The sequence below is a fragment of the Littorina saxatilis genome, linkage group LG9 (genome assembly GCF_037325665.1).
Source record: "Littorina saxatilis isolate snail1 linkage group LG9, US_GU_Lsax_2.0, whole genome shotgun sequence".
Lineage (NCBI taxonomy): Eukaryota > Metazoa > Mollusca > Gastropoda > Littorinimorpha > Littorinidae > Littorina > Littorina saxatilis.
In genome coordinates, this window is record NC_090253.1 from 4,118,057 (window position 1) to 4,144,442 (window position 26,386).

Here is a 26,386-nt window from a genome sequence, read left to right on the forward strand (position 1 = left end):
ACAGGTAGTTTCGGGACCATAGGCTCTTTTTGGACTCTCTAAAACTCCACGTAGGGGGTCCATTATTGACCCTGTAAACATGAAAAGTGGGGGTCCCGGGACCATCTAGGACAAGTGTCCGTGGGGAGCCCTGCTGAGTATTAATTCTAGGCTGTAAATTCTACTCGAACTCGAACTCGAACTCGAATACTTTATCGGCAATGCGCGATGACGTAGGTGTTCCCATGCACGCGTGATGCGTCGGCCATCTTGGTAAGCAGCACTGCCAGACATGGTTGCTTGTGACAGTGAAAATTGCAAAGTTCAGTGGTACCACACGGCATGTGTTGGACTTGATCATTTGCCAGGGAAAGATGATGCTTGGTTTTGTCCGGCTTGCCTTGACATGTCACTTTAGCTTAGTGTAGCTGTCTGGGGTTTTTCTGTCAGTGTCATGCTGTTTGAGGTTATAAGACTGAGTGACTGCATATTTTGAAGTATGTATTTGCCTAACTGTGCAAGTCTTGCACACTTACTTGTTGTTTCATTTGTGTGCCAAATCTGAATTCACACACACACACACACACACACATTACAAATATTTGGTTGACTTCATAAACAAATGTGTTCTGTTTTTATTTTTTATTTTTGTACTGTGAGCACATGCACAGAAAAGTACAACATTGGAAAAAGAATGTGCAGCTGTCTACTAGTACTAGACTCATAGAATGTACATGCATGTGTATGTTATAATGATAATGTGACACAAAATAAATCTTTCTTCTGTCCCATACACATGACTTGAGCTGTTCACACATATGTGCCTGTTTTAGTGTTTGTTGGTGTGACTGTTACCTAATGTAAGCCATTTAAACTCTGAAAATAACAGAACAAATCACCATGTCACTGCACATACAAGTCAGAGCACAACAAGAAAGTTGTAAACACAATTCTGATACAATGGGATGATTCCAGAATGCTATACACACACATCTTCAGCGTCAAACACAATCACACCACACTTGGACACATGTTGGTCAGGGCACAGCAAACAACCACTATTTTGTCGAGGAATGTTACATCCTCGCCTTCACAAGGCAGTATTAGATTGATGGGGATAGTACTACTCAGAATGGTATATTTCATTACAACATTGCCAATTACACGTTCAACATGGATCCTTAAATGTGCAATTTTCCTTGTCTGCTCAATGTCCTGGGAATGCATCTGACACTTTCCCCTTGTAAATGCAGGGATTTTCACCTCTGCACATGCAAGACCTACAATCTCCTCTATATCAAAGCCGCGATCTGCTAGCACTTTGTCTCCTGGTAACAGATGATTCAGAAATCCACTATTTTCTGTTATCATCTTATCACTTGCCTTCCCTCCCCACCCCTTCGACAGAAATGAAATAACCCCCTGTGGTGTTATGCCTATGAGATATTTCATGGTGTGGTTGTGTTTATAATTTGACCATGTCTCTGAGCGAGCCCTACAATTTGAAGGTTTTTCAATAAAAATCTCAAAGCAGTCAATGATCACAGCAACATTTCTTCCAAAGGCCTCAATGAACTCATGTGGCATGCTGTCATGCAGAGACTGCCTATCTGGCCAGTGAATAAGTCCCACTAAGCGTTCATACAGAACATTCATGGTTTCCACAAAAGTGTTTGTCACAGTGGAGCGATGCAATCCAAACATGTATGCAATGTGCTGGACAGGGAGATTTAGACGCAACCTCATCAAAGTTATGAGCAGCATGTTGAACGGTGAAAGCACTCTCCTATTGCCCTGTGGGAGATGAGGCTGAACAATGCCAAGAAGAACTGTTAGCATTGCAAAGCTCGGGAGACCTGTGTAGTACTTCACCATGTCATCATTGCCCTCAAATGCCTTCTGGTTCATTTGCTTTGCATCAAGCAATTCCTTCAAGGATTGATTTTCTTCTCTGAGACAATTAACTTCATCATTCAGTGCAGTAATTGGTTCAGAAGTAAAGTCTACCTGCACAGACTGTTCATGTAACAACTCTTCCTCAACGCCATCAGACAGACAGTCGGAATCTTGCAGAGTTGTTGAAGATCCGTCAACTTCATTCTGCTGCAGCGACGCATGTTTCCGCAAAGATCTCCCTTTTTGCCGCTCATGTCGGCCAAGGTTGGTCTGCTTGATTTCCTCATGTCCCAGGTGCAATGATGGGGCCCAGTCTGGGTCAGTTTCTGCCATCTCGTACGCTGGCTCACCTGCAATCATGATGGATTGGCACTTTTATTATAAGGAAAGGTATCGGTCATACCAAAATTCTATATGAAAGAAAATTCCAACATTAAAAAAAGTTCAATAAAATGACATTACTATGATGTATGAACATAAAATCAATGTGACTGAACATCCACATTAAACTCAGTCTACTCACATGAGTTTTGGAAATCATGATTTAGTGTCAACTGTACTCATATGCATAGACAAGTCAATCTATGACCGAGTTAGGTTAGCAGTGACACTGACAGTGTCAGATAGCTTCACATTCAAGTTGCTAACATATGACATTGTCAGCGATATATTGGTTCCACATTATAATAAAACAAACTTACCTTTGTGAAAATGACGAGAGCAAACACGAAGGCCATCCGATGAGTGCTCGAAAGTGATATTCGTGCGTCGGATTGCTGCAACCCATGATCTCCTTCTTCGCTCTGTCACAGCCTTGACATGCTCCCCCTCGCGAGTTTTCACCTTAGGAATTCGAAAAAAACGCAGACTTTCGTTTTTCTTTTGTCCTTTCCAGTTGTGACTCGCGTTTGTGCAGTTAACAACACAACAAGACGCTCCAGGAGCCATGATGACAGCCGAAGAACTTCCCAAACGCTAACTGAACCAGTACTAGCACTAGTAGCAGCCGAAGCACGCAATATCCTGCTTACCAAGATGGCCGCCGCTTAGAAAACCAGTGGCTGTGACGTCACGATCGCATTGCCGATTACCGAGGGATGATAGCATTAGGTCCATATGGTCCTTTCTACATAAATATGAGCATGTGAATGTTGTTGTCTTTGTATATAGCACCTGACGTCGCAATGTTATAACTCAATGTCTTAATGTAACTTTCAATTTATAAAACAGCTATTCAATTTCAAAGATGCTTTTGATTTTTTCCACACAGTTGGGTCTTAAAATGATACAGGTTATGAAACGTTTTAATGGTGGTGGAAATATTCAGACACACATGCGTGTCGGTGCAACCATATTTTTGTTGATTTAATTTTAATTTTAATTCAAGCCTGCTTTTGAATATACAATATATGATTTCTTAGTGGAAGTCCTAGGTATTTCTGGTATGAAGATATAAAATTAGTACTCGGTAAACGTATTTTGTCTTCACGTTATTTTCAAATTTTAACGATGTTGAGTTATTTCAGCATTTGTTTCGCTTTTCTGTGATTTTACTACATTATGAAGCTAAATACATTTTTTTAAATGAATAAGCCCCGCCAACGTTTTGTAACATTAAAACTAAATATTTTCAAAAAAGTCAAAATTTCATTTTTTGACCATTGTGATTTTTGCGATTTTTGTCATTTTTGGGGCCCATTATTTCACCACATTACAAAGATACAGCTTAGAAAAAAAATCGAGGTATACACTATGTGTATGTCGGTGTATCCAGAAAATTTTGCATTTGTACAACAAAAATTGCAAGCGCTGCATCGACGCAAAACTGACCAAAAACGCAAAACAGCAAATAACGCCAAATAATGGAAACTGTGAACGTCCATATCTTTGAAACTATTTGTCATACAGCCTTGCAATTTTGCAACCTCCTTAGTTACCACACCGACTACACACATGCAACAAATAACATACTAGAAATAATTTTGAAAAAATGAGTGGTCCTACCTACTACTGTACATGGCTTCCTGTGTCGTACCTACCACAATCGGACGCCTCGTTTTGGCGCTAGAACTAACTTTTAAAATCTAAATAATAAATTGACAGCTTGTAACACAAACATTCTTAAATCATAACAGATTTCTTTTTTCATCAAGACGAGATCAGTACAACTCGAGGTTTTGACAGTTTTAAAAAGGGAGGCCGGAAGCAAGTCACGCAATGATCGTGTTTCACCAAGGCAAGCAGACGAACTTTCTGCATATCGCTTGCGTCTTTGAAGCTAACCGCCGCCGATAAGGATAAGTTCGTGTGACTCGCAGTCGTTTGTTGCATTTTAAATTCAGAGGTACACAATTACGTGCTATTGCAGATACAGCAAGTCGCATTGAAATCACAAACTAAAGACCAACTTGTGATAAAAAAGGAAAGTCAGTGTGTGCCACGGGTCCACGATGGCTCAAGGGTAATATAAACCACGAAATCTGGCAGTGTGTGCTCTACGCAAGCTAAATAGCCATTCAAACGAACGATGTCATTTAATGCTGTGAAATGCTATTGTAAGTGTGTTCCATAAAGGTTAGAACTGCTTATCTTTGTGAGAAGATTTAAATCGTTCTGTAAACCATTTGAGGCAGACTAGCTGTGCCTTTAAGAAATACGATAAATACAAACAAGCTGTTTGATACTGCTATCTTGAAACATATGCAGCACAAGCGGTGCTGTAACCTCTGCCCCCCACCGTTCAATCTAAACAGAAGTGCAGTAGAACCCCCCTATTAAGACCTCGGCAAATCTGAGAAAACGGGTCTTAAAAAGGAGGGAGTTTTAAAATGTGAGTGGATTTACAGATGCTATGAACAGAAAATACAAAAAATCGATGTTGCCATAAAGGGAGAAGTCTTGAATTTAATTATCTTAAAAGGGGGGGGGGGTTCCTTTGTATTCCGAGTTCGGGTCGTTTTCAAGAACACATTTCTGAAAAACGTGTTGAACATTGTGTGGCATAGTATATCTATACATATAAATAAAAGAGAGTGTCTGTCTGTCTGTGTGTGTGTGTGTGTGTCTGTCTGTCTGTGATCGCCAAAGCTCCGAGAAGGGAGGGGACAGGAAGACGATGTCGTGCATGTGCACTCCTGTGACTGTGAAGATGTGCACCTGACCACCACCGCCGCTGCCGACACCGCTGCGCTGCCAGCCCTCCAATCCTCCTCCGCCTCCCCCCCCCCCCCCCCCCCCCCCCCCCCAAGAGAGAAACTTTTAGTTGTGGCTTGGCTCTTCTAAAAAAAAAAGTAAACTTGCCCCCCCCCCCCCCCTTTCAATCCCCAGATCCGACCCCCCCCCCCCCCCCCCCACCACCACCACCCCCATTCCCACCACCACCGCTGACTCCACAACTACCACTCCCACTAGCCCTACATCATCAACACCAACCCAACCACCATCCCCAGCACCCCCATCCATCACCACCACACCCCCTAAAAGAAAAAAGAATTATAGCAATCTCGATGTCATCACTGCATGTCTACTAAAACGGCTACATTTCGTCTACAACACATCAAAGCACAAGCCGCGTCTGCATCCCTCAGCAGGTTCACGTCATATTCCGGAGTATTCAGATCAAAGCACGAAGCCGCGGCGTATCAGCACGATTGCAAAACTGAAGAGAATTCTCATGCCCTCGTACAGATAAAACACTCGAAAGAATTACACGCACTTGTCACACACAGAAACAGATTGCATATAGATCTACACTTGATCATTCAAAACAACAATCGCGCTTTCTGTATATGTCTCTGAGAATTCACACACGCACACCGGGCACTAGCTCTCTCTGTCCTAAAATATCAATATGTGACAAGACAGACAGAGAGACAAACAGACAGACAGACAGACAGAGACAGACAGAGAGAGAAACACACACACACACACACACACACACACACACAGTCTTCCTACCCCCTCCCGTCTCTGACCTTTGGCGACCACACACACACACACACACACATACACGTGACACACATACACACGCAAGCACGCACGAACACACACACACATACACACACTCTCTCTGTCTCCCTCTCTGGATCTGGATCTGGATCTGGATGTAGTACATTGCAGTAGCCAATAATGGCTGTCGTCGCAATGGGCGAGAGAGCGCAGCGTGACGGAGTTTAAAAACTTTCTATACATGCATGCCCTTCCAGGTTGGAGGTGTCAACTGCTCGAGTTTGGGCAGTGTTTAAAAGCAGGATAAAAACACCTGGCGGTGCGCCGATGGTGGTGGGGCCCTGCCAACACCTGATGTAAATGTTTCTATACGGTTCTGACCGGCTATCCGGAATTTTGAGTGTGTGTGTGTGTGTGTGTGTGTGTGTGTGTGTGTGTGTGTGTGTGTGTGTGTGTGTGTGTGTGTGTGTGTGTGTGTTTGAGAGACGCACACAGACAGCCATAGACAGACAGAAGAGCCCGGGCGAAGCCGGGTCTCTCACGCTAGTCTATACATATAAATAATCTATCTATACATCTATACATATAAATAAAAGAGAGTGTCTGTCTGTCTGTGTGTGTGTCTGTCTGTGGTCGCCATACCTCTGAGATGGCAAGAGGCAGGAACAAGATAGTGTGCACGTACACTCCCTAGGTGCCGCAGATGTGCACCTGGGTTTTAGTTTCTTGATTCATTGTTTCCTTTCTCAGATTATGGACCTCCCATTTATTGAATACAGTGTATATGGTGCAAGACAAGTTCAGTGCCTACTGTTCACCTGTAGCAAGCACATCATGCCAGGCATATTAGAGACTCGCTATTGCTCCTATGAGGGGAAGAAATGAAGAATGAAAAATTAACTGGACAGTTCCGGAAATTTCTAGAAGGTAAGGGAGATAACTCTTTTTTGTCTGTGGTCGCCATACCTCTGAGATGGCAAGAGGCAGGAACAAGATAGTGTGCACGTACACTCCCTAGGTGCCGCAGATGTGCACCTGGGTTTTAGTTTCTTGATTCATTGTTTCCTTTTTCAGATTATGGACCTCCCATTTATTGAATACAGCCTATATGGTGCAAGACCAGTTCAGTGCCTACTGTTCACCTGTAGCAAGCACATCATGCCAGTGATATTAGAGACTCGCTATTGCTCCTATGAGGGGAAGAAATGAAGAATGAAAAATTAACTGGACAGTTCCGGAAATTTCTAGAAGGTAAGGGAGATAACTGTTCACCTGTAGCAAGCACATCATGCCAGTGATATTAGAGACTTGCTATTGCTCCTATGAGGGGAAGAAATGAAGAATGAAAAATTAACTGGACAGTTCCGGAAATTTCTAGAAGGTAAGGGAGATAACTCTTTTTTTTCTGTGGTCGCCATACCTCTGAGATGGCAAGAGGCAGGAACAAGATAGTGTGCACGTACACTCCCTAGGTGCCGCAGATGTGCACCTGGGTTTTAGTTTCTTGATTCATTGTTTCCTTTCTCAGATTAGATAGTTTGCACGTACACTCCCTAGGCGGTGCCGCAGATGTGCACCTGGGTTTTAGTTTCTTGATTCATTGTTTCCTTTCTCAGATTATGGACCTCCCATTTATTGAATACAGCCTATATGGTGCAAGACCAGTTCAGTGCCTATTGTTCACCTGTAGCAAGCACATCATGCCAGTGATATTAGAGACTCGCTATTGCTCCTATGAGGGGAAGAAATGAAGAAAGAAAAATTAACTGGACAGTTCCGGAAATTTCTAGAAGGTAAGGGAGATAACTCTTTTTTTGTATCCAAACAAAGGAGGTAAAGCTAATGATAATGGGATAGCGAGCGTCTTAAATTGATACAGGGCTCCGCTTACTCCCGGGCGAAGCCGGGCTTAACTGCTAGTAGGCTACATATAAATAAAAGAGAGTGTCTGTCTGTCTGTGTGTGTGTCTGTCTGTCTGTGGTCGCCATACCTCAGAGATGGCAAAAGATAAGCACAAGATATTTTGCATGCACACTGCCCTGGACCCACAAATGTGCACCTGGGTTTTAGTTTCTCCAGACATTGTTTCAAGTCCTTCCTCGGATAATTACCCTCCCCATCTATCAATACAGTCTGTATAGTGCAAGGGAGGTAAGTCATGGTTTGTCACCCACGGGAGGGAGGTAACTCTCATCAAACCAGTATACCGTGTCATTCTCAAGGGTTACCACCCGCCCGCTATCATCCCGCCCCCCCCCCCCCCCCCCCCGGCCCCCCACACACACACACTAACCCTGCCCCCTGCTCCCCCTCCCTGCCTTCCAGATCATCGCGAATAATGTTTACGAAACGATCGCCTCAGTTTCTAAATATAGGTCCTTGCCTCAGTGAAAGATCACGAGAATTTACAGATTTCTCTCCCCTGTTCAAAAAGGTATGACGCGCTCACGCATGAGGTATGCGTGCTTTGATCAGACGGTAACTACAGTGGGTGTGAGAAGGGGTAAACAAATCACGAAAAACACGTTTAACCAAATAGAAACTTGCCTTGCCTATACATCCAAATGTATGAGCTCACACTGTCATTTTTCTTATCCACATTGGAATAAGATTTTTGTTTGCTTAACGCCCAGCCGACCACGAAGGGCCATATCAGGGCGGTGCTGCTTTGACATATAACGTGCGCCACACACAAGACAGAAGTCGCAGCACAGGCTTCATGTCTCACCCAGTCACATTATTCTGACACCGGACCAACCAGTCCTAGCACTAACCCCATAATGCCAGACGCCAGGCGGAGCAGCCACTAGATTGCCAATTTTAAAGTCTTAGGTATGTCCCGCCGGGCCGGGGTTCGAACCCACGACCTCCCGATCACGGGGCGGACGCCTTACCACTAGGCCAACCGTGCCGGTGGAATAGGCTAAGATTCGAGAGGTTCAAGTTCTGAGAGAGGGGAGAGCAGAAACACCCGGGCGAAGCCGGGCCTGACTGCTAGTAGTTCTATAAACAAAAGAGGCACACATCTTACACATAGTGTTCACACGTGTTCATTTGACCACTAAGTGTGCTACTTTAATTTGGGCAGTAGAACTATGTACTATTAGAAATATAATATGTCACACAGGTTTCAAAACTTGTATAAAGATTTTTTTCAAAAGTGGAACACTTCTGTCGGTTCAGTGGAGTGTGAGAACTAGCTTTTCGTCACATTTGCGCTGCTTTGTTGTCACAGCGAAATGCTGCGTGCCTGTGTTTGGCTACCGTTAATCGCCCGATCAGTTGTGCCACCGTGTGTACCAGGCGTGCTGTTTGCGTGTCGTGTGCACCGGTAATGAAGGTCACTGACCCTGAGAGCCGGTGTTTCGCTTTTATTTGCTCCCTGTGTACTTAAAAACAAAACAACAAAAACAACATCAAACAAACACAAACAACAACAAAAACAAACAACAAACTCTACACAAATGAAATCAATGAACAGTGTTTCCCTTCCTTGCCCTATGTTTAAATGGGATTTTGTATATGACCATGTTAGAGAAGGCTGATGACACTGACCTCCTCAAAGGCACGTGCAATAACAGCGGCCACCATTCTGATCAGTCATCGCTCAACGGCTATCGCCAGTTATCTCTCTGACCGGACGCTACAGTCCTTCGCGAATCTATCAAAATATGAATACAGAGTTATCTCCCATATGTTTTTCGCGAGCACTGATCTAAATTTGAGATCAATGTTCGCGAGACGAAAATGATTGCAGATTGGCCGACTCGTTCGACAGTGATCTCCGTTCTGTTCTTTACAGTTATGATAAAGACATCGTTCTAAGGTCAAAACAAGTCGAAATTTTGGGACTGCTGCCGGAAGGAGACCGTAATATATGGTTTCATCACTGTCTACTGGTTACAGAAAAAATCGTCTGCTCCAGACGGTGAGCGCCGAAACCAAACGGTGATTATCACGTGACACTTTTAGAGTTGTTTGGCACAGTAAATACAGCCGCGAAAAATAGCTCGCTTGAAACTGTCTTACATATCAATTCCTTTGTAATTTAAAAATTACAAAACACCATGAAAAATCATTATCGACGATCGCGAATCTGCTTATCAATAATACATTACAAAAAGCTCTAAATATGTTAAAAAAAATAAAAATAATAAAAAATAAAGAAAAGGTTTCCTTGCCAGACAAGGAAACTCAAGGCATCCTGTCAGGGAGAGAATGAGCCGCCGAACACATTTTGACCTGAGGTCAGGATGAGCAGCCACATGTACCGTCGGTCAGTTAATCGACCGATCAGCTTTCGTGTCATGAACGATCATTAACTTGTGTCACAGTGGTGTGTGTGTGTGTGTGTGTGTGTGTGTGTGTGTGTGTGTGTGTGTGTGTGCGCGCACACACACACACACACCTTGTGTCAGCACCGATCCGTGCGTTACGAACTATTGCTGTCCTCGATCGTCCGGCTGGATAAATCCCAGGAAGGAGCTAAGTGTTTTACAGCACCGCCACAAGGCACCGCACTGCGTACCGTAGCATTTTTGCTGCGACAAGGGATTTTCCTCTCACTAGTTCAAGGTTTTCTAACTGCCGAAGTGTCAACGTCACTGTTCGTCAGCGATTTTCTGCATCCTGTCGCACTAATCTCCACATTTGTCGTGATCTGTCGGTAAGTGAGAACTTGCGGAAACACGAATGAAATGCACTGTAAATACCGGATTCGCTGCGTGTTTGTCATGTGAAGCTCGAATCTTGTCATCCGCAAGACATTTTGTTTGGTGACTTGGACGAGGTTTGTATATTTTTCTGGAAATTTCGCGGAGGTGTAACACTCTTTCATGTGATATTTGTTGTATCTTGCGTGTTGGTTTGGACATGTAATGCTACGTTTGGGTTCGACGTAGCAGGTACATGTTTGTGTGTGTTTGTCGACATGCAATATAACTGCGACGGGCAGTGACTGAGAAGATTGACAAGTCAAAAAATAGCACAGGCGCCTGAAACATTTTTCTTCCGTGTTCTGCCAACATCCTTTTGGAAAGACATTTTGTTGCAAGAATATAGTACCTGCATAATTATTATTTACTTGTGGTACACATTTGTAGGTCAAGCAGGCACTGTTTCTGATTTGCATACAAATGTTTTAAATGTGTGTGGTGGCATGCAAAACGGTCGAAGCAGCATTTTTCTTAGAGAGAGAGAGAGCTTAGGGATGGAAACCTGGAAAGTTAGCCATCCCAATGATGTGTACATTGTACATGTATACCGTTTCTCAGTTTCAAAATTGTTTCTATATAGGCCTTTCCCCGGATCTCCCCATCACAATGAACTTCTAAGTTTTGGTGATTCAGCTTTCTGAGAGAGAGAGAGAGAGAGAGAGAGAGAGAGAGAGAGAGAGCTTTTTTAGATTTGGGTCAGAAAAAAACCCATCCCCCAAAACAAAACAATAAAAGACACAGAAAGCTGATGAGGTGAACTTATGTATGAAATGTCATCTTTACTGAGCTGGCTCTCACTATAGGGGCCATGTTAATGTTGACATGTTAGCTGCCATCAGTTGTGAAATTTGACTTGAACACTTAATTGTGGGATCCAGGAAGTGTATTCAGTGTACAGTTAGAAATTCACTAGAATCCTGGACGATGCATACAAATGTATACAGAGACCAAGGACTTTACTTATTTTAACACTTGATAAGTTAATTTAGTCATAAATCAACCCAGTAACATGTTTTTACAAAGGGCCTTGCCTCAAACAGTCAGTATATATAAATTATAATAGTAAAGAGCTGTTCAACACCCCGTACCCCCCCCCCCCCCCCCCCAGGAAAAAAAGGAGAAATGAGAACAGAGTGTTTCTGGGTTTGTAAAACCACAAAAGCGGGGAAAAGGGGTACTTTTATAATTAGTGTGTGTCTAAGTAGAGGGATGGCCTGATCAATCATTTTGCAAATTGACACCCCTGGCTTTTAAGAAATGAATTCAAAAGAACATTTCCACTCTGCATCCTCATTGTTAAGATTTGGTATGTGTCCTTCTTCTTCTTGTCGTTCGCTGTTAAATCGTCAGTCCGGACTGCAGGGCGAAACGTGCTGCCCTCTACAGGGCGAGCACCGGCCATCGCGTGCATTTCGGACTGTCGACATTTCATTTTTGCGATTTGCGTGGATCTGTGGTTGGTTAAGGTGCGCCTGTTGGCCCAGATCCTCCGACTTCAGCGCTTAGGTTTCTTTCAGTGTTACCCCGCCCTTAGTTCCTGGCTCAAAAACCTAACCCTGGGAACACATGGGGGATTTCTTACCGGGGGTCCCACCCCGGGGCTAGAGCTCTTACTCGCATGGTGTAACCGTCATCGGACATGTAGGGCATTTATAGGGTAGTTGGTGCCATCTGCCAGCCCACCCCGTCCTGGTAGAGACATCGCTAGTTGGTACGGGACTGCTTATTCTATATTCGCAGCTGGCCCCCATATCTGAGAGCCGTTCCCCTATCCGCCACCTGGGAACCCGCCGTGTTGAGGATAGTCGCCCCCCTACTGAATTGGAAGTAGTCTGTTCCCGGGTATGTGCCCAACTGGAGGAATTGAATGGCCTTATTCCATGTACAAACCTCACAACTGGAGGAATTGAATGGCCTTATCCCATGTACAAACCTCACAACTGGAGGAATTGAATGGCCTTATCCCATGTACAAACCTCACAACTGGAGGAATTGAATGGCAATTTATTCCATGTACAAACCTCACAACTGGAGGAATTGAATGGCCTTATTCCATGTACAAACCTCACAACTGGAGGAATTGAATGGCCTTATTCCATGTACAAACCTCACAACTGGAGGAATTGAATGGCCTTATTCCATGTACAAACCTCACAACTGGAGGAATTGAATGGCCTTATCCCATGTACAGACCTCACAACTGGAGGAATTGAATGGCCTTATCCCATGCCTGCGCGCGTATAGTATGTTGGTTATGTTTGGTCATAGTATGTTTGTTTATGTTTGGTCGTTATCTTGCCTGTGCGTGTATTGTATGTTTGGTCGCTTTCTTTGCCTGTGCATGTATAGTTTGTTGGTTATGTTTGGTCGGTTTCTTTGCCTGTGCGTGTATAGTATGCTTGTCGATGTATGTATTGTAAAGCGCTAAGAGTAGATATTTTTCTAGAATAGCGCTATAAAAGTTTGCATTATTATTACTATTATTATTATTACAGACCTCACAACTGGAGGAATTGAATGGCCTTATTCCATGTACAAACCTCACAACTGGAGGAATTGAATGGCCTTATTCCATGTACAGACCTCACAACTGGAGGAATTGAATGGCCTTATCCCATGTACAGACCTCACAACTGGAGGAATTGAATGGCCTTAGCCCATGTACAGACCTCACAACTGGAGGAATTGAATGGCCTTATTCCATGTACAAACCTCACAACTGGAGGAATTGAATGGCCTTATTCCATGTACAGACCTCACAACTGGAGGAATTGAATGGCCTTATCCCATACAAACCTTACAACTGGAGGAATTGAATGGCCTTATTCCATGTACAGACCTCACAACTGGAGGAATTGAATGGCCTTATCCCATGTACAGACCTCACAACTGAGATGGTGAGCCGAATCGTTTACACAGGACAGACTGTGTCCTTAATAATCCCTTTATCCTCTGTTTCAGAATTTGTGGACCTAAATCAGCCATGTCAGCAGATGGCGTGAAGTCGAGACGTGGCAGGCTACGCATCATGACGTACCTGTCGCCAGGTGTGCAGGTGGGCTTGTTTGAGCTCATCAGGGATTACCTGGAAAGTGTAACTGGTTTGGACGCATACCTCATCTACGAGTCGCGATGGAGTGGACCGCCTTGTGGTCGTGTGGACCCCTTTACGGCTGACGATGTTGATATTGGTAAGGTTGAAATTTGGAGTTGTCTGGGTTTTTTTGTGGACCGGCCCTCTTACGGCTGCATGACGATGTTCATATGGGTGCGGTTGGAATTTGGAGTGTTTGGCATTGTCTGGTTGTTATAATGATTGTTAACCCTTTTGCGGTGATGATGATGGTGATATTGGTACAGTTGAAATTTGAAGTGTTTGGAGTTGTCTGGTAATGGAAAAACTCCCGAAATAACTCGGAGGTTTGTATGAATTGTGAATACTCCTGCTTTAAGTTTTATTGAGGCAAGAGTATTCACTGAGTTTCACAGTCATACAAACCCAATAGTTATTTTCAAACATGTTCTTTTTCCAGGACCTTGTGTTTCAGCTGAAGAGCTGTTATTTTGTGTTCTAAATATGGCATGCAGTTGGTCTTATAATTTCAAGCAGTCATGGCACATTCCTTATTCAAAATATGACCAATGCGAAATATATTTTTCAGACATTGAACATTACTTGAATTATTAATGTTTCACTCTGTTTCAGCTTTCATGTGCAGCACAGCATACTCACGACTGAAACAGAACAAGAACGCTTTCATGGAACTGTGCCCTGCAGCTGCCTTGCACTCTCATCCCATGGCAACTGGCCGCCCTGTGTACTTCTCTGATCTCATGGTTCACACTGACAACAAGTGAGTGTGAATGAAATAATTTTACAGTGGAACCCCTTTTTAAGACCTCCAAAAATCAGAGAAAAGCAGTTCTTAAAAAGGAGTGAGACTATAGTCGTGGTTTACCAGCAAGCGGCCAAAAATTCCATCAAGCTAATTTCTTCTTTGTAATTGTTTGTCTGTGCACTTAAAAAACCGTTGGGTCGATATATTTGTGATTGTAACGTATTGTTTTGTCAATAACAAACGTTCCAACAACTTACCTTTCTTGGGTTATTTATTCTTAAAATGGAGGTTAATTTGCAGAGGTTATGATCGGACAATCTGGAAAAGCAAGGTCTTAAGGGTTGAGGTCTAAAATAGGGGGAATGGGGTCATAAATAGGGGGAATGGGGTCATAAATATGGGGAATGGGGTCATAAAGAGGGAGAATGGGGTCTAAAATAGGGGGAATGGGGTCATAAATAAGGGGAATGGGGTCACAAATAGGGGAATGGGGTCATAAATAGGGGGAATGGGGTCTAAATAGGGGGAATGGGGTCATAAATAAGGGGAATGGGGTCATAAATAGGGGGAATGGGGTCATAAATAGGGGGAATGGGGTCATAAATAGGGGGAATGGGGTCATAAATAGGGGGAATGGGGTCATAAATAGGGGGAATGGGGTCATAAATAGGGGGAATGGGGTCTAAAAGGGGGTTCCACTGTAATGGATATTATTTTTTTCAGACTAGATGACTAAGAAAAAATCCTTTCCGGTTCCAGAGACTTTGAGATAGCAGGGGAGGTGTTTAACTGTATTTCTTTCAATTAAAGAATTATTTTTGCCATGTCACACAGAATTTAGGGTTGAGAATGTTTGAATGTCAGAAATCTCTTCCTCTTTCCATAACCCATACCTCCCTCCCCCTCCCCCCTCTAACCCCTTCATCCACCCTCTCCTCCCCCCTCTCCCCCCTCTTACCTACACCTACCCCAATCGTCCCCCCCCCCCCCCAAAAAAAAAAGGAGAAAAAGGAAGAGAGTGTTTATGGGCTGGTATACCAGTGAAGGATTTACAAGAAGTCTTGCTCTGATAAAGATATAGATTTAATCATTTATTCATATTCTTTTTAATAGAAGATATATATATATATCTTAAATAAAAATCTGATGACATGATATATGACATGTGATTTTGTGTTGTGCACAATTCAGGGACAGATTCAAGGACTTCCATGCTCTAAAGGGCTGCCGATGGGCGTACAATGACGACATCTCTCTGAGTGGAAATCTGGTGATGATGGCAGAACTGAAGAAACATGGCTATGATGCCAACTTCTTTGGAAGTTCAACTCAATCTGGTGGGTGCAGTGCACACAGTGGAACCCCTCTTTTAAGACCTCCAAAAATCTGAGAAAACCAGGTCTTTAAAAGGGGGCCGCCAGAGTCTTAAAATGGAGGTCAATTAACAGACATTATGAATAGATGATCTGAGAAAACCAGGTCTTAAAAAGGGGGCCGCCAGAGTCTTAAAATGGAGGTCAATTAACAGACATTATGAATAGATGATCTGAGAAAACCAGGTCTTTAAAAGGGGGCCGCCGGAGTCTTAAAATGGAGGTCAATTAACAGACATTATGAATAGATGATCTGAGAAAACCAGGTCTTTAAAAGGGGGCCGCCGGAGTCTTAAAATGGAGGTCAATTAACAGACATTATGAATAGATGATCTGAGAAAACCAGGTCTTAAAAAGGGGGCCGCCGGAGTCTTAAAATGGAGGTCAATTAACAGACATTATGAATAGATGATCTGAGAAAACCAGGTCTTAAAAAGGGGGCCACCGGAGTCTTAAAATGGAGGTCAATTAACAGACATTATGAATAGATGATCTGAGAAAACCAGGTCTTAAAAAGGGGGCCGCCGGAGTCTTAAAATGGAGGTCAATTAACCGACATTATGAATAGATGATCTGAGAAAACCAGGTCTTAAAAAGGGGGCCGCCGGAGTCTTAAAATGGAGGTCAATTAACAGACATTATGAATAGATGATCTGAGAAAACCAGGTCTTTAAAAGGGGGCCGCCGGAGTCTTAAAATGGAGGTCAATTAACAGACATTATGAATAGATGATCTGAGAAAACCAGGTCTTAAAAAGGGGGCCGCCGGAGTCTTAAAATGGAGGTCAATTAACAGACATTATGAATAGATGATCTGAGAAAACCAGGTCTTAAAAAGGGGGCCACCGGAGTCTTAAAATGGAGGTCAATTAACAGACATTATGAATAGATGATCTGAGAAAACCAGGTCTTAAAAAGGGGGCCGCCGGAGTCTTAAAATGGAGGTCAATTAACAGACATTATGAATAGATGATCTGAGAAAACCAGGTCTTAAAAAGGGGGCCGCCGGAGTCTTAAAATGGAGGTCAATTAACAGACATTATGAATAGATGATCTGAGAAAACCAGGTCTTTAAAAGGGGGCCGCCGGAGTCTTAAAATGGAGGTCAATTAACAGACATTATGAATAGATGATCTGAGAAAACCAGGTCTTTAAAAGGGGGCCGCCGGAGTCTTAAAATGGAGGTCAATTAACAGACATTATGAATAGATGATCTGAGAAAACCAGGTCTTAAAAAGGGGGCCGCCGGAGTCTTAAAATGGAGGTCAATTAACAGACATTATGAATAGATGATCTGAGAAAACCAGGTCTTAAAAAGGGGGCCGCCGGAGTCTTAAAATGGAGGTCAATTAACAGACATTATGAATAGATGATCTGAGAAAACCAGGTCTTAAAAAGGGGGCCGCCGGAGTCTTAAAATGGAGGTCAATTAACAGACATTATGAATAGATGATCTGAGAAAACCAGGTCTTAAAAAGGGGGCCACCGGAGTCTTAAAATGGAGGTCAATTAACAGACATTATGAATAGATGATCTGAGAAAACCAGGTCTTAAAAAGGGGGCCGCCGGAGTCTTAAAATGGAGGTCAATTAACAGACATTATGAATAGATGATCTGAGAAAACCAGGTCTTAAAAAGGGGGCCGCCGGAGTCTTAAAATGGAGGTCAATTAACAGACATTATGAATAGATGATCTGAGAAAACCAGGTCTTTAAAAGGGGGCCGCCGGAGTCTTAAAATGGAGGTCAATTAACAGACATTATGAATAGATGATCTGAGAAAACCAGGTCTTTAAAAGGGGGCCGCCGGAGTCTTAAAATGGAGGTCAATTAACAGACATTATGAATAGATGATCTGAGAAAACCAGGTCTTTAAAAGGGGGCCGCTGGAGTCTTAAAATGGAGGTCAATTAACAGACATTATGAATAGATGATCTGAGAAAACCAGGTCTTTAAAAGGGGGCCGCTGGAGTCTTAAAATGGAGGTCAATTAACAGACATTATGAATAGATGATCTGAGAAAACCGGGTCTTTAAAAGGGGGCCACCGGAGTCTTAAAATGGAGGTCAATTAACAGACATTATGAATAGATGATCTGAGAAAACCAGGTCTTAAAAAGGGGGCCACCAGAGTCTTAAAATGGAGGTCAATTAACAGACATTATGAATAGATGATCTGAGAAAACCAGGTCTTAAAAAGGGGGCCACCGGAGTCTTAAAATGGAGGTCAATTAACAGACATTATGAATAGATGATCTGAGAAAACCAGGTCTTTAAAAGGGGGCCGCCGGAGTCTTAAAATGGAGGTCAATTAACAGACATTATGAATAGATGATCTGAGAAAACCAGGTCTTTAAAAGGGGGCCGCCGGAGTCTTAAAATGGAGGTCAATTAACAGACATTATGAATAGATGATCTGAGAAAACCAGGTCTTAAAAGGGGGCCGCCGGAGTCTTAAAATGGAGGTCAATTAACAGACATTATGAATAGATGATCTGAGAAAACCAGGTCTTAAAAAGGGGGCCGCCGGAGTCTTAAAATGGAGGTCAATTAACAGACATTATGAATAGATGATCTGAGAAAACCAGGTCTTAAAAGGGGGCCGCCGGAGTCTTAAAATGGAGGTCAATTAACAGACATTATGAATAGATGATCTGAGAAAACCAGGTCTTAAAAGGAGAGATTCAATCTTAAATTAGGCGGTCTTAGAAAGGGGGTTCCACTGTAAATGTGTAGATCTGGGACAATATGAGGAAAGAAAAGGCTGATGCAATCTGAGAAAAATGGACAGAACCCTTCTATGGCTTTATTGTCTGTTAAGTTCCTGGGGAATGTATCGGTCACATGTGTGTCGTATGACCACTTAAAAAGACTTATTAGTGTCAGTAAACTTTTAGCTTCGTTTTACAATCACATAATTAAAATGCAAGTTATGATTGTCGCTGATGTTTCTGAGAAAAAAAGGCTTTACCCTCCTTTCCTTCGACGAGATTTTCATTTTGGTCAAGGTGGGGCGGAGCAGGGGTGGACATTTAAATGACAGCGTAGAACATTATGCTGAGATAGCCACAAATCTGTGCAGCAGAGAAGGAAGTTTGTACCTCTGGTAAATAAGTTTTAAGGATCCTTCTACTTTTTTTGTGACAGACCTCAAATGTGAATAGTTCTTATAGAGAAAGGGCAGTAAGCGCTCTTAATGCATACGACATGTCTAATAGAGTAAGTGAGAGTTATTCCGAACCAGTCTCGGTGTTTCCCAACCTAAAAAAACATGAAGTTTTTTTACTCCCAAGCAAAAAGTTAAGAAGTTTTTTTACTCCCAATCCAAATGTTAAGGAGTTTTTTGACTCACATGCGAAGCAAAAGTGAGTCTATGTACTCACCCGAGTCGTCCGTCCGTCCGTCCGTCCGTCCGTCTGGACGTCCGGACGTCCGTCCGTCCGTCTGGACGTCCGGACGTCCGTCCGTCCGTCCGGAAAACTTTAACGTTGGATATTTCTTGGACACTATTCAGTCTATCAGTACCAAATTTGGCAAGATGGTGTATGATGACAAGGCCCCAAAAAACATACATAGCATCTTGACCTTGCTTCAAGGTCAAGGTCGCAGGGGCCATAAATGTTGCCTAAAAAACAGCTATTTTTCATATTTTTCCCATTTTCTCTGAAGTTTTTGAGATTCAATACCTCACCTATATATGATATATAGGGCAAAGTAAGCCCCATCTTTTGATACCAGTTTGGTTTACCTTGCTTCAAGGTCAAGGCCACAGGAGCTCTTCAAAGTTGGATTGTATACATATTTTGAAGTGACCTTGACCCTGAACTATGGAAGATAACTGTTTCAAACTTAAAAATTATGTGGGGCACATGTTATGCTTTCATCATGAGACACATTCGGTCACATATGATCAAGGTCAAGGTCACTTTGACCCTTATGAAATGTGACCAAAATAAGGTAGTGAACCACTAAAAGTGACCATATCTCATGGTAGAAAGAGCCAATAAGCACCATTGTACTTCCTATGTCTTGAATTAACAGCTTTGTGTTGCATGACCTTGGATGACCTTGACCTTGGGTCAAGGTCACATGTATTTTGGTAGGAAAAATGTGTAAAGCATGTGAGTCGTATGGGCTTTGCCCTTCTTGTTTCTTCTGCGGTGCAGTATTAATTAATACTACATAAAAAAAAGCCTTCATGAATGCACAGCTGTAATTGATTTTTTTAAAAACTATCAAGGGGTTGTTTTAAATGTTGAGTTTTGACTTGGTATTTGCGCGCGCTCGCACACATACACACATACATACACACACACACTCACACACCTTTCTCTCTCTTTTTTTCCCTTTAGACGCCATTTTGATCGTAAGCACATGGCACGCGTCAAGGGAAACTACTCGTTATTGCATTTCGGTTGTTGCCCCTTCACATTGTTAGGGAAGCTTCTTCAGTTCATGGCCGTCGACTCTCGGCGAGCGGCGAGTCTGAGCGCGACTAAAATAGGGTTTGCTTCTGAAAGTACATCGATGTACTTTTTCTACACTGCTCAATATCGAAACCCAATACTTCCATCTGAAATTCTTGAACGTTTTTATACTCCCAAATGATTTTTCATGACGGTTTTTTACTCCCAAGCTAAAAAAAAAACATGACGTTTTTTGGAAAAACCTGACGTAAAAAACTCCCAATTGGAAGTGATGTGAAACACTGCATTCTCCTGGCACCTGAGAAAATAACAAGCATTGAAATGAACAAGCGACTTTCATCCTATTTTTGAGTCACTTGAGAAAAAGTGACTATGTAATTGGTCAGTGTTAGTCTGTCCGGCCGGCCGTCCGTAGACACCACCTTAACGTTGGACTTTTCTCGGAAACTATCAAAGCGATCGGGCTCATATTTTGTTTAGTCGTGACCTCCAATGACCTCTACACTTTAACGATGGTTTCGTTGACCTTTGACCTTTTTCAAGGTCACAGGTCAGCGTCAAAGGAAAAATTAGACATTTTATATCTTTGACAAAGTTCATCGGATGTGATTGAAACTTTGTAGGATTATTCTTTACATCAAAGTATTTACATCTGTAGCCTTTTACGAACGTTATCAGAAAAACAAGGGAGATAACTAGCCTTTTCTGTTCGGCAACACACAACTTAACGTTGGGCTTTTCTCGGAAACTATAAAAGTGACCGGGCTCAAATTTTATGTGAACGTGACTCATTGTGTTGTGAATAGCAATTTCTTCCTGTCCATCTGATGCCTCATATAATATTCAGAACTGCGAAAGTGACTCGATCGAGCGTTTGCTCTTCTTGTTTATAGAGGTGGTCGAGAACAAAACTGAGAATAAATCAATACGAAATCTTATCCCTGAATCCCTTGGTTCTCGAGACATTTTTTGAAATATCAACAACGAACCAACCTCTGTGAAAGGGTATTTTACGTTCATGAATATGAAAGAAGGCTGATACTATTTTTTCTTCTATCATCTTTACGACTATTCAGACTTTGTTCATTTCAGGTTCACATCTCAACTCCATTCAGCTGATTCTCAACGGCAGAGCAGACGCGGCGGCAATCGACTCCAACACAATATCCGGCTACAAGATGGAACACCCGGAAAAGATGGAACGACTTCATACGATCATGTCGCTAGGACCCATGCCCATCTACCCCATTGTCTTCAACAACAGGTTATCAGGTCAGTGTTGTTGTGTGTGTGTGTATGAGGGGGGTGTTGTGTGGGTGTGTGTGGGGGGGTGTTGTGTGTGTGTGTGGGGATGTTGTGTGTGTGGGGGGGTGTTGTGTGTGTGGGGGGGGGGTGTTGTGTGGGTGTGTGTGGGGGGATGTTGTGTGTGTGTGGGGATGTCGTGTGTGTGTGGGGGGTGTTGTGTGTGTGTGTGGGGGGGGTGTTGTGTGGGTGTGTGTGTGTGGGGATGTGTGTGTGGGGGGATGTGTGTGTGTGTGGGGGGATGTGCGGGTGTGTGTGGGGGGATATTGTGTGGGTGTGTGTGTGGGGGATGTTGTGTGGGTGTGGGGGGATGCTTGTGGGTGTGTGGGGGGGATGTTGTGTGGGTGTGTGTGGGGGGATGTTGAGTGGGTGTGTGTGTGTGGGGGGATGTTGTGTGGGTGAGTGGGGGGCGGATGTTGTGAGGATGTGTGTGTGTGGGGGGGGGGATGTTGTGTGTGTGTGTAAAGGCCTTCACTGGGTCATGTCGCTATATGACCCATGCCTAGATATCTACTCTTACTCGTGTGTGTGTGTGTGTGCGCAAGATTTAATCATTTCACTGTGTGTGTGGTTTTGTGTTTCTTGTAACTCCAGGTATAATGAATACAAAAAGGGACATGGCAAGGTGTTCTTTATTATGAGGTCTGAGTTTACACTACAAATACCATTGGAATGTTATGTCTTCGGAAGAGACACATGTTGCTAGGCGTCTTACACATTCTTTTTTCATTGTTCTTCCCAGCTGAATTGAAGTCCAGCATCACCAAGGCGTTGCTTGGAATCACCCAGAAACCGGAATGGGGACAACGCCTGCTGCAGATGGGGGTTGTGGGATACACAGAGGTGGACGAAACCTTTTACGGCATGGAGAATGAGATCCAAGATATGGTGAAGAACATGAGTTTGGCACCAGCGTACTACTGAGACCGCACGGAGACTGCGTTGCTGGTTAAAGCCCCACTCTACCTCGTAAAAACCGTTTGTCTCGCCGTCTCAAATCTGTTCCGGCTTTAATACGGAATAAGACAATCCCTTCACTTGGTCACATACCAAAAATCAACACCCTGACTGCTTGCTGTGGTGAGTTAGACATTTTTTGATGAATTGATTTCTGAAAAAGGCACCCGTGCCTTTTATAAAATTAATTCTTAAAAAAAAATAAATCTACTGTGCACAGAGAGCAGACAGGCTGTTCATTTCTGGTATGTGACCAAGTGGAGGGATGGTCTTATCCCATGTAACACCCAGGCTGTTCAGTGTTGGGTATGTGATCAAGTGGAGGGATGGTCTTATCCCGTGTAACACCCAGGCTGTTCAGTGTTGGTATGTGACCAAGTGGAGGGATGATCTTATTCCATGTAACACCCAGGCTGTTCAGTGTTGGTATGTGACCAAGTGGATGGATGGTCTTATCCCGTGTAACACCCAGGCTGTTCAGTGTTGGTATGTGACCAAGTGGAGGGATGGTCTTATCCCATGTAACACCCACGCTGTTCAGTGTTGGTATGTGACCAAGTGGAGGGATGGTCTTATCCCATGTAACACCCAGGCTGTTCAGTGTTGGTATGTGACCAAGTGGAGGGATGGTCTTATCCCATGTAACACCCAGGCTGTTCAGTGTTGGTATGTGACCAAGTGGAGGGATGGTCTTATCCCGTGTAACACCCAGGGTGTTCAGTGTTGGTATGTGACCAAGTGGAGGGATGGTCTTATCCCGTGTAACACCCAGACTGTTCAGTGTTGGTATGTGACCAAGTGGAGGGATGGTCTTATCCCATGTAACACCCAGGCTGTTCAGTGTTGGTATGTGACCAAGTGGAGGGATGGTCTTATCCCATGTAACACCCAGGCTGTTCAGTGTCGGTATGTGACCAAGTGGAGGGATGGTCTTATACCATGTAACACCCAGGCTGTTCAGTGTTGGTATGTGACCAAGTGGAGGGATGGTCTTATCCCATGTAACACCCAGGCTGTTCAGTGTTGGTATGTGACCAAGTGGAGGGATGGTCTTATCCCATGTAACACCCAGGCTGTTCAGTGTTGGTATGTGACCAAGTGGAGGGATGTTCTTATCCCATGTAACACTCAGGCTGTTCAGTGTTGGTATGTGACCAAGTGGAGGGATGGTCTTATCCCATGTAACACCCAGGCTGTTCAGTGTTGGTATGTGACCAAGTGGAAGGATGGTCTTATCCCATGTAACACCCAGGCTGTTCAGTGTTGGTATGTGACCAAGTGGAGGGATGGTCTTATCCCATGTAACACCCAGGCTGTTCAGTGTTGGTATGTGACCAAGTGGAGGGATGGTCTTATCCCATGTAACACCCAGGCTGTTCAGTGTTGGTATGTGACCAAGTGGAGGGATGGTCTTATCCCATGTAACACCCAGGCTGTTCAGTGTTGGTATGTGACCAAGTGGAGGGATGGTCTTATCCCATGTAACACCCAGGCTGTTCAGTGTTGGTATGTGACCAAGTGGAGGGATGGTCTTATACCATGTAACACCCAGGCTGTTCAGTGTTGGTATGTGACCAAGTGGAGGGATGGTCTTATCCCATGTAACACCCAGGCTGTTCAGTGTTGGTATGTGACCAAGTGGAAGGATGGTCTTATCCCATGTAACACCCAGGCTGTTCAGTGTTGGTATGTGACCAAGTGGAGGGATGGTCTTATCCCATGTAACACCCAGGCTGTTCAGTGTTGGTATGTGACCAAGTGGAGGGATGGTCTTATCCCATGTAACACCCAGGCTGTTCAGTGTTGGTATGTGACCAAGTGGAGGGATGGTCTTATCCCATGTAACACCCAGGCTGTTCAGTGTTGGTATGTGACCAAGTGGAGGGATGGTCTTATCCCATGTAACACCCAGGCTGTTCAGTGTTGGTATGTGACCAAGTGGAGGGATGGTCTTATACCATGTAACACCCAGGCTGTTCAGTGTTGGTATGTGACCAAGTGGAGGGATGGTCTTATCCCATGTAAAAGCCTGAACAGATCTGAGACAGTGAGACAAACTGTTTTCACGAGGCGAAGTGGGTCTTTAAGGCTGATCTGTGGTAAATAATGTGTCTGTGTTTTTGCAGCTTCAGATATGTCCCTAATATGGCTCTACTGTGAGGGTGTAAAACGTCATTTTATTTGCCGCAACTGATTTTCAATCTGCTCTGGAAATTTGGGGCCAACTTTGCTCTAATCCTTGAAATATTTTTTTTTTCTCTCAACAGATTAAATGTTATCGTGTAACAGAAAGGCATATGAGACTGTGCCAAAAGGTGACGTTTTCATGTCAGTATGTCCCAAATGACATCACCAGTACATTTTTCATTCTATCTAATCTGTTTTCGTTCTATTTTTTCTAATAACATGCGTTAACAATTGATTGCCAACTGGAATGGAAGAGCACAAAAAGTGTAACTTGATATGTAGTTTCTCTAGAGGGAAAAACATCTTCCACTTTCATGTCAGTGTGTCCCATGCAACATACATTTGCCAAACAGCTATGTGCAAGTAGATTATTTGTTAGTGGTATAGAAAATACTGATCAACAATTAAAGTCAGTTTTCACATTCATTTTCTACCTATTTCTTATTTGTTTATTCTGTTGGCAATGGTGAAATGTCAGCAATCGTGTGTCATTCGGGACAGTAGACATGACACCTGACCTTTTGGCACAGTCTCATATATGATCTCACGATTCTCTACCATAAAGTTCATGCCTGAAATGTTTCAGTATCATTTGAGTCCAAAAAAAAGTTTAAAATGTTGATGGCAATGACAATATGTGTGACTGCCAACATATGTTGTTTTTGACATTGTTGTTATCAGTGGTGCTGTTGTTGATGATGTGATTGGGGCGGAGTAGAACTGAATGGGTGTCAAAGTACGCATTATCAATTTTCATTAATTTTCATTATTAATCACAGCAGCTGGAAAACAAGGTGACAATTAATCAACAATATACATTTTGTGAAGGCAACCAAAAATGTCTTCTTCTTCTTGTCGTTCGCCAATGTTAAATTTGGAGTCCAGCTCTGGTAATGAAGCTGGTGGTCTTATGAAGAGCCTCCACAGGTCCATGCAGCTTCTCATGAAGGGGCACCGGCCTGGTCCAGATCTCTCTCCTCAGGGGCTGGAGATTTCTGCAGTCCTGCAGGATGTGGGCTGCATCCTGCTCTGCGTCTCCACAGGGACACATGGGGGAGGGCACGGCTCGCAGTTTTTTGTGCAGGTGTTGTTGTATTCTGTTGTGTCCTGTTCTCAGGCGGAAAATGACTAACCAAAAATGTCATTCCTGCCATTTATTGAACAATGAAAGGAGGATATATATGGCTAAGTATGGGGGGGGGGGGGGGGGGGGGGGAGCTTTTTTTTGTGTTTATTCATTGCAAATGTTTGTGAACATTACATTGTATTACAGTGGAACCCCCCTTTTAAGACAAACAAATTTGAGAAACTCACTGGTCTTGAAAAGGGGGTAGCCTTAAAATGGGCAGCCCTGAAAGCCAAACAGATTTTGTACTCGCCTTTGGCTAGTAATTCTGCAAATTGACTAGCCGGAGAGAGGCTGCAAACTTTACTCGCCAAACCAACAATTTGTTTCAGCAACTTTACTCGAATTTGGCGAGTAGATGAACATTTCTACCTGCCAATTACATGTTTCTACTCGCCATGGCAAGTAAAATAATCGCCACTTTCAGGCCTGCTGGGGGTAAATTTACAGACGTTATGAACAGAAGATCTGAAAAGATCAAGGTCTTAAAAAGGGAGAAGTCTTAAATTAGGGGGTCTTTACATGGGGGTTGCACTGTCCGTTGTATTTAACAATAAAGGGAAGGATGGTCTCACAGGCATGAAAATTCTCCGTATTTTCCGTATTTTTGAAAAAAATAATCCGTATTTTTTTTTATTT

General features: G+C 43.3%; 2 protein-coding genes across 3 annotated transcripts; one reads left to right on the plus strand and one right to left on the minus strand.

The window, feature by feature from the left end:
* Positions 1 to 891: 891 nt before the first annotated feature.
* Positions 892 to 2,960, minus strand: LOC138975093 (uncharacterized). Its single transcript, XM_070347740.1, has 2 exons — positions 2,577 to 2,960; positions 892 to 2,225 (listed from the first exon to the last, which is right to left on the minus strand). The coding sequence occupies exons 1-2, from the start codon at positions 2,821 to 2,823 to the stop codon at positions 991 to 993; spliced, it is 1,482 nt and encodes a 493-aa protein (XP_070203841.1). The 5' UTR covers positions 2,824 to 2,960; the 3' UTR covers positions 892 to 990.
* A 7,370-nt stretch (positions 2,961 to 10,330) lies between these two features.
* On the plus strand, positions 10,331 to 22,620 carry LOC138975094 (uncharacterized). Of its 2 annotated transcripts, none has more exons than XM_070347741.1 (6): positions 10,331 to 10,490; positions 13,501 to 13,730; positions 14,246 to 14,393; positions 15,570 to 15,715; positions 21,268 to 21,447; positions 22,220 to 22,620. In XM_070347741.1, the coding sequence occupies exons 2-6, from the start codon at positions 13,523 to 13,525 to the stop codon at positions 22,399 to 22,401; spliced, it is 864 nt and encodes a 287-aa protein (XP_070203842.1). In that variant the 5' UTR covers positions 10,331 to 10,490; positions 13,501 to 13,522; the 3' UTR covers positions 22,402 to 22,620. The 2 variants fall into 2 exon arrangements, with proteins under 2 accessions (XP_070203842.1, XP_070203843.1); XM_070347742.1 differs by lacking the exon at positions 10,331 to 10,490 and adding an exon at positions 10,497 to 10,613.
* Positions 22,621 to 26,386: the final 3,766 nt, after the last annotated feature.